The sequence below is a fragment of the Mus pahari genome, chromosome 21 (genome assembly GCF_900095145.1).
Source record: "Mus pahari chromosome 21, PAHARI_EIJ_v1.1, whole genome shotgun sequence".
Classification (NCBI taxonomy): Eukaryota; Metazoa; Chordata; class Mammalia; order Rodentia; family Muridae; genus Mus; species Mus pahari.
Genome location: NC_034610.1, coordinates 19,150,113 through 19,163,995, shown reverse-complemented (window position 1 = coordinate 19,163,995; position 13,883 = coordinate 19,150,113). Strand labels below are relative to the sequence as shown.

The window sequence follows — 13,883 nt, the reverse complement described above, 5'->3', positions numbered from 1 at the left end:
CTGTGATCTAGAGGAGGCCTTAAGCCTACTGACCAATTATTTCCCACCCCAGAATTATTCCATTGGTTGGTTTGCTTTGCTTGTTCATACTGTCTCAATGTACCAGTGATTAATCCTAAACCAAAGAATGGCAAGGGCATTGTCCACCTCTGCCCCTGGCCAAGCTTTGGGAGCTCAGTGGCCTTGGACTGCATGACGACCCTACCTGCTAGCGTCCAGCCTAGTGCTCTAAGTGCTCAACACCTGAGAGGTACCCTGGTTGCAGTTAGACGCGGTATTTGTGAAGGGTTCCATGAAAATAGTGGAAGCACTTTAAACATTACCCAACACCCTGCTTGCCCAATTCCTTGCCAAAGCCAGGAGGAGGCAACGAAACTCCCAAGCATCCTGGTGTCATCACCAAGTCCGGAACCAATTGGCTATTACGTGGCAGACCAGAATGTGATGTAAGGCTGTGGTGGGCATCCTTACCATTGCCACCCCATCTCCACCCCCAAAGCACGGCCACCTAGTCGGAAACATGAGATCACCAGAGTCCTTGCCTGAGCCCACCCTGCCAGGTCTGGCGTCCCCAGAAGTCCCTGGAGCCCTCCGTGCCCTGTTCTTGGCCACCGGCGGTGCGGNGGGGGGGGGGGTCGCGCTGCGTCCTGCCCTTCGGCACCCTGGCGGTGCTGGCCGGTGCATCTGGCACCGGCATCACCTTCTCGCTGTGCGGGCCCTGCCTGGATCTGGCCCAAAGCATGTCTCTGGCTGCTCTTGGCGTCGGCCTTGGACTCCTGACCGCCACCTTTCTGTGCTGGCGAGCTCGGCAGAGGAAGAGGGCTGAGCTTCTGGAGCAGCGGGAACCTGGGAAAAGCCTGAGCCTGTGTGAGGGGCCACCTCCCAGCAAGGTCTGGGCGAAAGGGCTGCATTTCACTGTTGGCAAGACACAGAAGCCCCCTCCCTAAACTGTTTATTTCTAAATCCTCATGAAGTAGGGAGGGCTACCAGCCCTTACCCTTCCTCCTCCCTCTCCGCCCTTCCCCCTCACACCATCCCTCCACCAACCGGTGCTTTTCGATTTCAACACGGAGAGCTGATTGCTACCGCCCAGCTGGCCTGACAGTGTGGAAATGGAGGGGGTTTGCAAAAAGTCCGCGCAAGGAGTGCAGGGCACGGAGAGAGTAAGGGACGGAGGTGAGATGAAGAACCTGCGGGCCTTCCTCTCTACATCTGGGCCTATTGAGGCATAATAGGCACTCAATAAATGTTTGTACAAGGCAAGGAGAAGTGGTGGCAAGGGTCTGAAGGGGACAGTTGGTCCCAGGCTGGCCAGGGGGGTTATTTGAAAGGTCATCAGCTCCCTGAGGCCTGAAACTGTCAAACACTATCATCCTCTGCCCCCTCAAACCAACTGCTGTTCCCGATTGGGGTGAGAGTGCAGAGCTTGAGCAGTTGCAGGTGTGAGGCAGGACGGAACCTCTTTGTTACAGAAAGTGCCTGGAGGGGGTAGGGAATCCTGAGAGTAGAGGCCTAAGAGGCCTCAATCAGGGGCGGAGGCAGGTGGCTGGGTCCACAGAGAGTTATAAGCGGCTCTTGGAGACTAGAGAAAGCTACCCCTATGCCCAGCCCACCATCTGTGAGAGTAGCCCTGGGGCCAGACAGAGTGTGCAGAGGGCAATAATGGGAAAGAGATCTGAAGTCCATGCGTCCTCCTTGAAGGGCTGGTGAGGCAATGGCCATTTGAGCTCCTGTCTGTCTCCATCCCTCAGGACCTGATCAATGCTGAGATCACCAAGCACCAACTTCCACCCACATCAGAATCTATCACATACTCTGCAGACCCCAGCAGTCACAGTTCACAGGGAGCTGAGCTGGAGAGGAAGCTTCCTTCACTGTTGGTGTGAAAGGCTGCTACCCTGTCCCACCTCCTACAGTTGTCTGACAGTCTGGGGGCTCTAGCTTGGGGCTTGATGTTCAGGGGACAGCCTGGGTTTCCCCTGAGGCTTCTCTCAAGCATAAGCTACTCTCCCATCTCTCCCACCCCGACCAGGGCTCCTCCCTGTGAGGTATGGAGCTGGGGGCCAGAAGGACCCAGAACATTGGTTCTCAACCACAGGGGTCACCTAAGACCTCCAGAAAACATGGCTATTTACACTGAGATTCATAACAGTAGGAGATTTCCAGTTAGGAAGTATCAATGAAAATAATTTTATAATTGGGTGACCATAACACGATGAACTGTTACATCACCTTATGTTGTGGTGACCCCAATCATAAAGGGCTTCGACATTAAGAAGGTGGAGAACCACTGCTCTGGAAGAAAGGGCTAATCCCACACTTGGCCTACAAGAGCAGAGCTTCAGCCTACGGCGACTTGTAAAGGACACATTCCGGTTCACTTCAGAAAGGTGGAAGGTAAGGCTTTGTGGCTGTTCAGATGATGAGGGAGACCAATGCAGCTCTAGAATGACATTGTCTATTACCCACTCCTGCACGTGTGGACAGCAGGCCTGGGGTCAGACAGTCAGCTGTTCTAGAGGAACAAGTGTCCAACAAGCTGCCACACTGCTTCTCTCCCGGTGCCTGTCTCTGCGGCAGCTCCTGTGTCCTGGGAAGGGTCCAGGGTTCTTGTTTCACTATTCCTTTCCTGAGAGCTTGTTTTGCTCCTTTTTTTATTGTAGGAACACTTCAGTCCGGAATGGTAGCTCTGAGTATACAGGCATCCTCCCTCGTATGGCCTCTCTTACCAGCTGCAGGGACTGGCCTGTGGTCAGCCTCCGTTCTGAAACCAGGTAACTGGCCCTCAGGACTGCTCCCCCAAGATGGGACTGTATTCCACCCACTCTTCGTGGAGTCCATGCCAGCCTTGCCTGGTCCTTCGGGGACCAAAGGCAGTGAGTGAGTGGTTCCTCTTGGCAAGACCCTCTCAGCTACAGCTGGCCACCTCCAACTTGTGCCCTGGCAACTCATTTGGGACATCTGCCTGTTTTCCTATCAGATGTCCTAGGCTGTAGACGGTCAGGTTCAGGGATTCTGACTCGGCTTTATTTGTGACCAGCCCCTCTCCGGTCGTTAAACCCCACTCCTTACCTTTCCACTGGGGGTGGGGGTGGGGTAACAGGTGAACAGACCCTGAACCTCAAGGGACCATCAAATAGGCTGGAGTGATTTAGATTAAGAGATTGACTGGATCCCACTGTTGAACAGTGACCTCATCACTTAGCCACATCGGGATGCTCCCTAGTGTGCCTCGCCTAGGATGATACCTGTGTCGGCTCATCGGATGTTCCCAGCAACTCCACAAAGCATGGCAAACAATAGACATTTTGGTTGATGAGGAAACTGAGGCACTCAGGCCACACAGCCAGAAATCCAAACAGCTTGGATTTAAAATAAGACCTGCTTTCTGTTCTTTCTGCTAGAACAGACTACTGCCTTGGGAATACCTTACAAGAACACCGGCCCCAACTGTCTTCTTCCCTCATTCTGGGGAGCATCCAAGACTTCGAGCTTCAGTCCTAAGGTTGTGCCTGCATGGTGGGCCTCTGGGAGGAGTGGCCCAGACCCCAGCCCAGCACGTGGCACCACCCCAGGAGCAGTCAAAGCCTGGCTTCAGGCCGAGGACCCTGCTGGGTGGTCCCCCACGGGCTGCAAGGCTGAGCTGCCCCCTCCCGTCAGCGCATTCCTGGCTCTCCAGCCCCTCCTCCGGATCGCGGGCCTCCCAGCCCCCTCCTGCGCTGGCACAGCCTGTGTCTGAATCTGCTTCTGATTCTGGCTGTCGGGACGAGGCCCCCTCCCCTCCTTCCTTCCCGGCCCGAGCAGCTCCGCCCCTGGCTAGGACCAGGCTTGTTCCTGCTGAGCCCCCCACCCCCTTCTGGCACAGCTCCTCTGCTCTCGCTGCAGCCAGGAGAAGGCGGCAGCCCCGGCGCCCCAGGCCCCGCCCGCCCAGGGCCCTTCCCGGGAGGCCGGGAGACCTGCTCCTCCTGGCCCTCCGTGGGTGAGTGCTGGCGGCCGGCGGCGGGTGGGGCCTCCGCGGGCGGAGGCACCGGGAGCGGGGGCGACGCCTGTCAACGCTCCAGGCCTAGCGGGAGGACTCGCCAACATCCCTGCTCCTGTGCTCGGCCCCGGGCGTGCCGGTGGCTGCTCCCACTTCTGAGCCTGTGCTGGGGGCCGCCCCGGGGCTCTGCTATCTTGGCACTGCAGACCCGGCACGCAGAGTAGCGGACTAGGCGCTCTTCTCGAGGGCAGACTCGTTGGGCGGAAGCTGGCTGGTTGACTCACAGCGGCCACGGCCATGCCCACCTGGCCCTGGGGGCTGCTGCTGACCGCGGGCACGCTCTCCGCTGCACTGAGCCCAGGGCTGCCGGCCTCCGCCGACCCCTGCTATGATGAGGCGAGGGAGCCTCGCTCTTGTATTCCTGGCCTAGTGAACGCTGCTCTGGGCCGAGAGGTGCTAGCGTCCAGCACGTGCGGGAGGTCGGCCAATCGCGTCTGCGATTCCTCGGACCCGCAGCGGGCACACTCTGCAGACCTCCTGACCTCTGCTCCGGGCACCGCAAGTCCTCTCTGTTGGCGCTCCGATTTGCTGCAACGGGCACCTTTCAACGTAACCCTCACGGTGCCCCTGGGGAAGGCTTTTGAGCTGGTCTTCGTGAGCCTGCGCTTCTGCTCGGCTCCCCCAACCTCCGTGGCCCTGCTTAAGTCGCAGGACCATGGCCGCAGCTGGGTCCCCTTGGGCTTCTTCTCTTCCAGCTGTAGCCTGGACTATGGCCGTCTGCCTGCTCCTGCTGATGGCCCTGCTGGTCCAGGGCCAGAAGCCCTCTGCTTTCCAGCCCCCCAGGCTCAGCCTGATGGTGGAGGCCTTCTGGCCTTCAGTGTGCAGGATGGCAGCCCACAGGGCCTGGATCTGGACAACAGCCCCGTGCTCCAAGACTGGGTGACTGCCACAGATATTCGCATAGTACTCACAAGGCCTGCCATTCAGGGAGACACCAGGGACGGTGGGCTGACAGTCCCCTACTCCTACTCAGCCACTGAGCTTCAGGTGGGAGGTCGATGCAAGTGCAATGGGCATGCCTCACGGTGTCTGTTGGACACCCATGGCCACCTGGTCTGCGACTGCCAGCATGGTACAGAGGGCCCTGATTGCAGCCGCTGCAAACCCTTCTACTGCGACAGGCCATGGCAGCGGGCTACAGGGCAGGAAGCCCACGCTTGCCTTGGTGAGGCCTTGGAGGGTAGCCTGGGGACTTCTGACCAGGCAGGGCTGCCCCTGACTGACCCTTCCCTGCAGCTTGCTCCTGCAACGGCCATGCGCGAAGATGCCGCTTCAACATGGAGCTCTACCGACTGTCCGGCCGTCGCAGTGGGGGCGTGTGCCTCAACTGCCGGCACAATACTGCTGGTCGTCACTGCCACTACTGCCGGGAGGGCTTCTATCGTGACCCAGGCCGTGTCCTGAGTGACCGCCGTGCTTGCAGAGGTGAGCCTGCCACCTGCATGCGTTCGTGATTTACTTTCCCCGAACCCCAGCTGCACTTCTGAGCTCCTCGTTTCTGTCCTCAGCTTGTGACTGCCATCCAGTTGGTGCTGCTGGCAAAACCTGTAACCAGACCACAGGCCAGTGTCCCTGTAAGGATGGTGTTACTGGCCTCACCTGTAACCGCTGTGCCCCAGGTTTCCAGCAGAGCCGTTCTCCTGTGGCACCTTGCGTTAGTGAGTGACCCTGCCCTGTCTCTGTCACCTCAGCCAAAGTCACCTCAGCTACTGACTGTTGTCTGTCCCCTGAGCCCTTCCGACAGACACCCCATTATAGACTATTCTCCCACACTCCTTAGAGACTCCTGTCCCTGGACCCACCGAAGAAAGCAGTCCTGTAGAGCCACAGGGTGAGTGGACACCAGAACCCAGACTGGCATGGGGAAGAGGGCTCTAGCTAGAGCAGACCAGTGTGGGGGAGAGGCATGGGAATCTGCTAGTCTCCTCTCTTTCCCCCTAGACTGTGAGTCACATTGCAGACCTGCACGTGGCAGTTACCGAATCAGCCTGAAGAAGTTCTGCCGGAAGGACTATGGTAGGCTGCCTCACTCCAGCCCTTCCATCTCGTCCCCAACTCCTTTGAATACCTTGACCCTGACTGTACTTCAAGGCTCTTTCTTTCCTCGGGTCTCCCACTGATGCGGGCGTTGGCAGCCATGTCTTAAGTGTACCTCCCTCTAGTGGGTGACCTCTTCATGTCTCTCCTAAGCCATTTGGACACTATGCTTCTCTACACAGTCCCCTCCGGCCCTGCCCCACCTAACCTGATCACTTTTCCACGCCCCCCCCCGCAGCGGTGCAGGTGGCAGTGGGTGCGCGCGGCGAGGCCCGCGGTTCGTGGACACGCTTTCCGGTAGCGGTGCTTGCTGTGTTTCGCAGTGGCGAGGAGCGCGCTCGGCGCGGGAGCAGCGCGCTGTGGGTTCCAACCCTAGACGCGGTCTGCGGTTGCCCGCGCCTCCTGCCCGGCAGGCGTTACTTGCTGCTGGGAGGTGGGCCGGGGGCTGCAGCTGGGAGCACAGCGGGCCGGGGACCGGGACTCAGTGCTGCCCGTGGAAGCCTCGTGCTGCCTTGGAGAGACGCCTGGACCCGGCGCCTGCGGAGGCTGCAGAGGAGAGAGCGGCGGGGGCGCTGCGGGACCGCCTGAACCTGCAAGCTGGGCGTGGACTGGGAGGGCTTAACTCTTATCACTGGGCGCGGCGCCTTCATCGGAGCACTAGCCTGCTGGAAGTGTCACGTGCATTGCCATCTAATTTCTCCCTATCCCCATCCCCGCGTGAAACCTATTTGGCGATACCCTACCCCCAACTCAGAGGAGTATGAAGGCCCCTAAGAAATATCTGGAGGCTCCTAGGGCAGCTCAGAGGACCCTGATCTTATCCCCCTTGGCAGCCCAGTACAAAGGGTATCCTGATAACCGACGTCTCTTAAAGGTGTGAACCCGCCCATTCCCAGAGGATGCTAGGACCATCCCTCTGGGGTTTGAGCACATCCCACGGGCCACTGTGATTCATCAACTCTCCGATGCTGTGATACACTAGAGTTCTGCAGGGGCTGAGGCTCAATTGCACAGCCAAGACAGCGACGTCTCTGCCTCCAGCCGGGAATGTACAAAGAGTATTGTAGGCTCCCCTGTCCAGTATCATGGATCTTGTCCCCATATCCATTCTGGCCTGCCTCTGCCGGTCACGTGACCGTGTCCCCATCCGCAACTGCATCTCTGCCCGTGTCCTATATCTTTCTTGTTTCGTTGTTCCCATTTCTGGGGTCCATCCAGCTGTCGCTTTCTACCACGACTCCTAGTCTTGGCCTCCTGGCTCCTTGACACAGGTCCTGCCCCTAGCTTGGAGCCCTACACTCTATCCGCTCAAGACTGGACGTCGAGAAGGGGCAGATCAGGTCCACGTGTGACCGGACCAGAGGCGACTTCCACGGGCAGCCATCGGAGTTCTAGTTGTCCGTGACTTTGCCTTACACCAGGCGCTAGGGTCCCCACCTCTTTAGGCGAGCCCCCGCCCCTTAGCGCGGGAACCGCTGTCTGGCTAGCGCATGCTCCGGACTTGGCCGCCGCCGGGCGCAAGTGCGCATGCTCAGAGCCGGCAGCGCTGAGACGCGGGGCACTCGGGGTGGGCAGCCCGCAAGCGCGTGCTTGTGGGGCGGGGCCGCCTACGCGCGTGCGCAGAAAGTCCAGTGCGGTCCAGCGGAGAGCCGAAGGGAGAGGTGCGGTGCGGAGCGCCGAGGTGGGTGCGCGGCGGGGGCGTGGCGGCTGGACGCGGGGTGTGGGGGTGTCACTGCCACGGTGCGCTGACCGGCGGCGCGGATGTACTGAGGGAGGTGGGCACGGGTTGTGTGCTCCGTGTCTTGGTCGCTGCGGGTTAGGGGGCTCCAGAGTCTAATGCTGCGTGCGTGACGTGGGCCCCGGAGTCAGAACCTTTTGGGCAGGCCCGGCTTTCTTCGATCATCGCTGCCTTCTCTGCGCTCTGTGTCGGGGGAAAGAACTGCCTCTGTGTCAACCTTCCCTTGGGGTACTTTCCGTCCCTGCGGAATAGGAAATCCTCTTTCTCTATTCGTTCGAAATTGCAGCAGTGTTCATATACCTTTGCCCTCGGAGACCTGCAACAACTCAGGCCCTTCACTTGCCAAAGATGATACAGCTGCCCACCTGAAGGCTAGGGACTTTCCCAGCTTGAGAGCCCTATCCAGCTAGTGTCCCTGACATGCCTTGGTCACCTGTGCCTTTGCTTGGCCCTGTGCTTCTGGAGTTTTGAATAACAGCTGGAGGGCAGAGCTGGCACCACACGGGGTGGGCTACACATGACAGAAGTCAGTGTGTTGGGTGCTGGCAGCCTGACCCCAGATTTTCCTTGACAGACCTGACTCAGTTCAGAAATAGTTGTGCTCTGGCCTTCTTGGGTGGGGACTCACTGGGCTAACTTTAAAAGCCAAAGATTGTCTAGCCCAGCCCAGACATATGCAGGCATGGGTTGGCCATTTGGGCGATTGTATTGCTGTCTTTCCAAAGTGAGTAAAGGATTTTCCTTGTTTCACCGTGTTCTGCTAGAAGGTCAGCAGGCAACTCCCAGGTGGTTGGTACAACTGTCCCATAATGTGGCATGCGTTGCCATTTCATCTACTTGGGGGCAATGACTCCATTCTCATTTTTACCCCGCAGTAGGCACCTGTCATTGTTTACTGACTTGCTGTGGAGGTGACTGTATTTGTGCTTTCTCAAGCTCTATTTGATGTCCGTTCTGTGTAGCCTAGATTGGTGTGGAGACCAACCCAGACGACAAATGGTCAAGAAATTTCAAATATTTGATGATAGTGACCATTCATATTGGGTGCTATGATGGCTCTGTGTGCTTCCTTTATCCTGATGATTAATCCTCACCTAATCCCCCCAGTACTCAGATAAAGACTTAGGGTAGTGACAGCTGTATTTAGAATCTAGTCTGTGTGTGAATAGGCCTGGAGTCACATCGAGTTGTCTCTGCTCCCCCATGGTCTGGCATTCAGTTGGCCAGGCACTCACTTAAGTGCTTGTTGGAGGGAATAAAGATGCCACTTTTTGAATGCTACATGTCAACTAGTGAACTAGCAGAGTAGTGGCTTTTGGCTGGATTAAGGGTGACCTTTTGGGTTTGCAGAAGTACTCTATTAATCTAGGTAGGGTTTTCATAACAACAATCAAATTCACCTCCCTGGGAGTGCAAACTCACCTGCCTGTGTTCCCTATTAGCTCTGAGTAACCACACTTGCCAGGACTGTCCGGCAAGTCTCAGTGACCTTGGGCACACAGCATTGCTCCTTATCCTTATTAGAGACTGAGCCAACCTCAGAAGACATAGTAAAGTGTTTAAAGTACACAAGACAATGAAGTGGGTTGTTAAAAAAAAGGGGGGGGGATTTGCCCTGTTGAATGTTCTACCTGTTTGAGCATACCTTTTCTGTTTTGACAACTCTGAATGGAAGAAAGAAGCCCTTTACAATCAGCCATTTCAGTGGTAACCATCACCTTCTAAATGGAGATAATTTTTTAAAGCCCTCAGGCCTTTTACTGGGAACAAGCTTGAATTCATTATCTGGGAATTTTCACTATCTTTTTAATATGTGTTTACTGCATTGAGACTGTACCAATGCTTACCTGTATATGCAAGACTCTGTATTCAGTGCCCAGGACCCGGGAGAGCTGGGTGTGGTGGCACACAATTAGAATCGCTGTAGAGAGGCTAAGGCAGAAGGACCAAGTGTTGGGCCACCCTGGTGTACAGAGCAAGACTCTCCTTCAAACAACAGAAAGGGCTGCTGAGCAGAGTTCTACAGTGCAATTCTTATCTGTTGTGCACACAGCCCAACCCCAGTGCTGAAGGGGAAGGAGAGAAGAAAGAAAGGTGAATTTGCATGAGGAGGTGCTGGGGGTGTGCTATGGACACAGTGTTGTTGAGTGAGACTTGGACGCTTCTGGAAGATTGTGGCTCGTGAGTGACTTGATCAGATGTGTGTTTTCTAGACCCAGAAGGGTTGCTGCGTACGCTGAGGGTGGGGCCAGTGGAGGTACCTTCAGACAATCCTAAGGGCGGGCATGAGATAAGGAGCTGCCAGGAGGGTAAAAGCCAGGGCGGAAGGAGGATATGGGGTGACTGCAGCCCAGGACGCAATGGAGAGACACGGGCTTAGGAGGAGTAAGGCTTTGAGTTTGGAGAGATGCCGTTCAGGCACTGAGTAAGCATCTCCTGGCCTGGAGCCAAAGAGTACACATGGGGCTCAAGAGTGGGGAACATTCCTGTGTGGCCTTTAAGCTGGGCTTCCATACAGACTCCTGATACTGTGTCCTGAAGAGACTAAGGAAGGGAGAAGGCTGGCTGGTAGCCTGTTGCTTGGTAGGTGTTGTGGAGTAAGGTGATGGGCTTTATATGTCTGTCACAGAGACCCAGGTTGCTTGTTGAGTAAAAGCGGTGATTCTGCGCATCGAAGGTACAACCTTCCCTGGTTCCACTGCCTTCTAGGGGATTTTCCTGTCTGCCTTTTGGGGAGTCTCTACTTACCTCAAAAGACCCCATTTTTCTCCACACCATGAGTTGGACCTCTGTGTATACTCACAGAACTCTAGGGGGAAACCCACCTTGGAACTTTCCTTGCCTTCCTTCCTTCCGGACCTCAAGTTTCTGTGGAGTCCGCCTCAGCAAAAGGCAACTCTCTGGTAAGAAGTAAGGGAGGCCAAGCACGTGGTATCCACTGCAGTCGTCTGCATTGTGGGGGCCTGGAGGACAAGGGAGAAGGGACAGTGTGACAGGAACCCCTGCCTGCCCGCAGCCTCCGAGTGTTTGTCTGTGGACTGTATAGGCTGCAGCGTTTGAGCCTGGGATGGTCCCTTTGCGAGTGACAGACTGTTCATAGTGAAGCACACTAAGCAGTTTCTGAAAAGGTTGTCATGACTGGCTTGTCATTCGTTTGTTTTGTAAGCCCTCCATTTAATGCCATGCAAGTATTCTACCAGTGAACTCTATCTCTAAACTAGGTTTTGGGTTTTCTGAAACAGGCTCTCGCTATGTAGCATAGGCTGGCCTCAAACTCATGATCCTCTGAGTCTGCCTCCTGTGTGCTGGGGGTTACAGGTATGTGACTGGTCCTTCTGAGTCTGTCTCCTGTGTGCTGGGGGTTACAGGTATGTGACTGGTCCTTCTGAGTCTGTCTCCTGTGTGCTGGGGGTTACAGGTATGTGACTGGTCTTCCAGCTTGTCGCACAGTGTTTCATTTGGGTTCTACACACTCTCAGAGCCTCTGGATGTTGACTGATAGGTGAGTCTATTATGAATAAAAACTGGTTTGCTGTTCTAAGTGTCACTCATTGTCTGAGTCTCACCAAAGGCTGCCCTTCCCTTCAATCCACCAGCCTCATCTTGAATCACTTTGTTCCTTTTTGCTAGTTACTAACCATCTTTCTCAGCAGGGCCCTTTCCTGCACACCCCTTGGAAGCTTGCGGACCTTTAGAAGGAGTGGGTTATGGGACACACTCCCACCCTAGAATCTTCCTCTTTCCCCTGGGTATTTCCAGCCTTGCTCCCAGCACAGCACACAAAGGACGCTGTCCTAGAAGCTCAGTTATTCCCAGGTCTTTGGGCTTCTGGGAGCCTGTGAGCTGAGCTATAAATGTTTGCTTTTTCCCCTGGGACCTGTGGGTGTATATACATGTATGTGAGTTCCTATGTGTGGAGGCCAGAGGTCGATATTTGCTGTCTTGCTCAATTGCTCTCCACCTTATCTTTTGAGATAGTCTTTCTCACAGGGACCTGGGTCTTGCCAATTCAGCTAGATTGGCCAGTGAGCACTACTGAGCCTCCTGTCTGTCCCTCCCTGGCATTGGTATTATAGGTATGTCCTGCCACATCCAGCCTTTTATGTGGATTCTGGGGGATTGAACACGTACATCCTCATGCTTCTCTAACGAGCCCTTTACCCACTGAGTCATCTCTCCACCTTTAGACTGTCTTTTGATCTGAACCATAAAGATACTCACTGGGCTATGCCCTCGTTGTACACAGTGCCCAGACTCAGAAGGAGCTCTGTGTGTGTGGCTTTGTCCTTGGCCTTCTGTGGCTCTGCCTGGGGCTAGCGCAGACACAGACTCTAGGAAGCATTTTCTGAGCAGTGTTTCCTTCCAGGCAGAGGCTCTTACACCCTCGCTTTCCAGTCATAGTGCCTGCACCTTGGAATGGCTTGATCAGTATCCTGTCCTGTCCGAGAGCTGAGGCCGTGCCTCATGTCTTTGTCTTCCAGCTCTTGGCACCTTGGCATGCAGGAAGCATGTCTTGGATGCCTATTAAAATGATTAAGCCTCTATGACTCCCTGGTGGCTGTCTTTCTTGGTCCTGCTGTGTACCTAGCCTTGCAAGGTACACCTGCCTCAGACACCTACCTTAGAACTTAGGTCTGTCGAAATTCAAGTGCTGCTGACAGCCTGGCTGAATTCTTTCCCTCAGATTCTCATTCTGTATGTGCTGGGGGCTTCTTTCCTTCACTCGCTGTGGGCGTGAAAGGGATGTCTAGAATGGTTAGGTAATCTTGGCTCTCAGAAGCCCATGTGAGATCTTAGGCATCTTTAGGAAGACCTGCATCTGAACTTCCAGCCAGCAAGCAGTCCAGCTGGCCCGTGCTGCTGTGACTCACACCTCGTTACTGGTTACATCTCTTTTGTACCTGGCACGTGCCTGCTATTGTGTGCCACCTGCGAAAGACCCACTATCAAGTTCCCTGTACCCAGCTTCTCAGGGAGTCAACTGTGAGTGCCAGTCACCATTGACACTTGAGAAATTCCTATGCTGTGCTTCAGGGCTGAGATGGCAAACACCCTGCCTTCTGGAGTCCCTGCATAGGATAGGTTTACTAAGGCTTCCTACTGTTATTCAGCCTTCAAATTGAACTTGGGCCCAAGTCCACCCATTTCCTTCTCTGATTTCTTCCTTCCCAGGCACACAGGGTGTAACGTGACATTTGGGTATGGAAGTTACAGTCTAGAAGAAGAGTGGGACATACAACAGATGGTGACCTCAGTGTGCCGAGGGGTGGAGACAGACGTGGATACGGGGCACTGGTCTGGAGGAGCTAAGAAAGAAAGAGGGGACAACTATGTCCTGCATCTCTTCCTTCCTGTCCCTTTAGAAGGGAGACTCGCCTTCCGATTATACCTGGGGACTGCAGCTTGCACGGTGTGGCCAGTGCTCCTGAAGCTGCTGTGGGAGGGGCAGGAAGGGTGAGGACAGGAAGGCTCTCCTGAAAGCGGTGACAGGACAAGCACTGGGCTTGGCACAATGTGAGGGAGGATTTGAGCTGAGTTGTGGTGGAGCTGTGGAGCATGAAGGTCATGAGATGCGCTGGGTGCCTAGGAAGCAGCTGGAGGTAAGGGACTAGAGCTCACATGACATCTACGGCAGTGACATTGAGGGACCAGAGCAGGGCAGAGCCGGAGCAGGGAGCCACATGAGCTGTGAGTACTTTAGAGAGAGGCCTGAAATACCTGTCGTGTATAGCGTAGCCATGTTCTAAAGGACCGAGTCAGGTGCCACCTGCTATGGGCAGATGTGTGATTCTGAAGGAATTTAAAAGAAGAGGCAGGGCTGGAGTAGGGCCTCAGTGAGGGTCCAGGGAATCAAGATCTCAGGAAGTGAGATCAGAACCTTGGAGGGGGCTGTGGCACCAAATTCGGATACAGATAAAGGGTTGGGCTGGAGAGGAGAGGATGCTCCTGCCTAATAGCCAGCCGTTCTCTGAGGGGGCGGGGTTAGGGAGAGCTTAGAGCCAAGGCCTGGGAATAGGAGAGGTGCTGGAGGCAAGCCGAGAAGCAAGGCCCGCCAGGCAGCACCCAGAG

At 55.5% G+C, this 13,883-nt stretch overlaps 1 protein-coding gene across 1 annotated transcript; it reads left to right on the top strand.

Moving 5' to 3' along the window:
* Positions 1–3,695: 3,695 nt before the first annotated feature.
* Ntn3 (netrin 3) lies at positions 3,696–7,044 on the top strand. The gene is made up of 6 exons (XM_021221526.2): positions 3,696–5,204; positions 5,276–5,464; positions 5,548–5,697; positions 5,820–5,870; positions 5,981–6,055; positions 6,315–7,044. Exons 1-6 carry the CDS (start codon positions 4,277–4,279, stop codon positions 6,662–6,664), a joined length of 1,743 nt encoding a protein of 580 aa, XP_021077185.1. The 5' UTR covers positions 3,696–4,276; the 3' UTR covers positions 6,665–7,044.
* The last annotated feature ends 6,839 nt before the right edge of the window (positions 7,045–13,883 follow it).

Coding starts and splice junctions, on each gene's coding strand:
- Ntn3 (XM_021221526.2), top strand. CDS start 4,277: ATGCCCACCTGGCCCTGGGGGCTGCTGCTGACCGCGGGCACGCTCTCC. Junction 5,205..5,275: donor GGAAGCCCACGCTTGCCTTG/GTGAGGCCTTGG, acceptor CCTTCCCTGCAG/CTTGCTCCTGCAACGGCCAT. Junction 5,465..5,547: donor TGACCGCCGTGCTTGCAGAG/GTGAGCCTGCCA, acceptor TTCTGTCCTCAG/CTTGTGACTGCCATCCAGTT.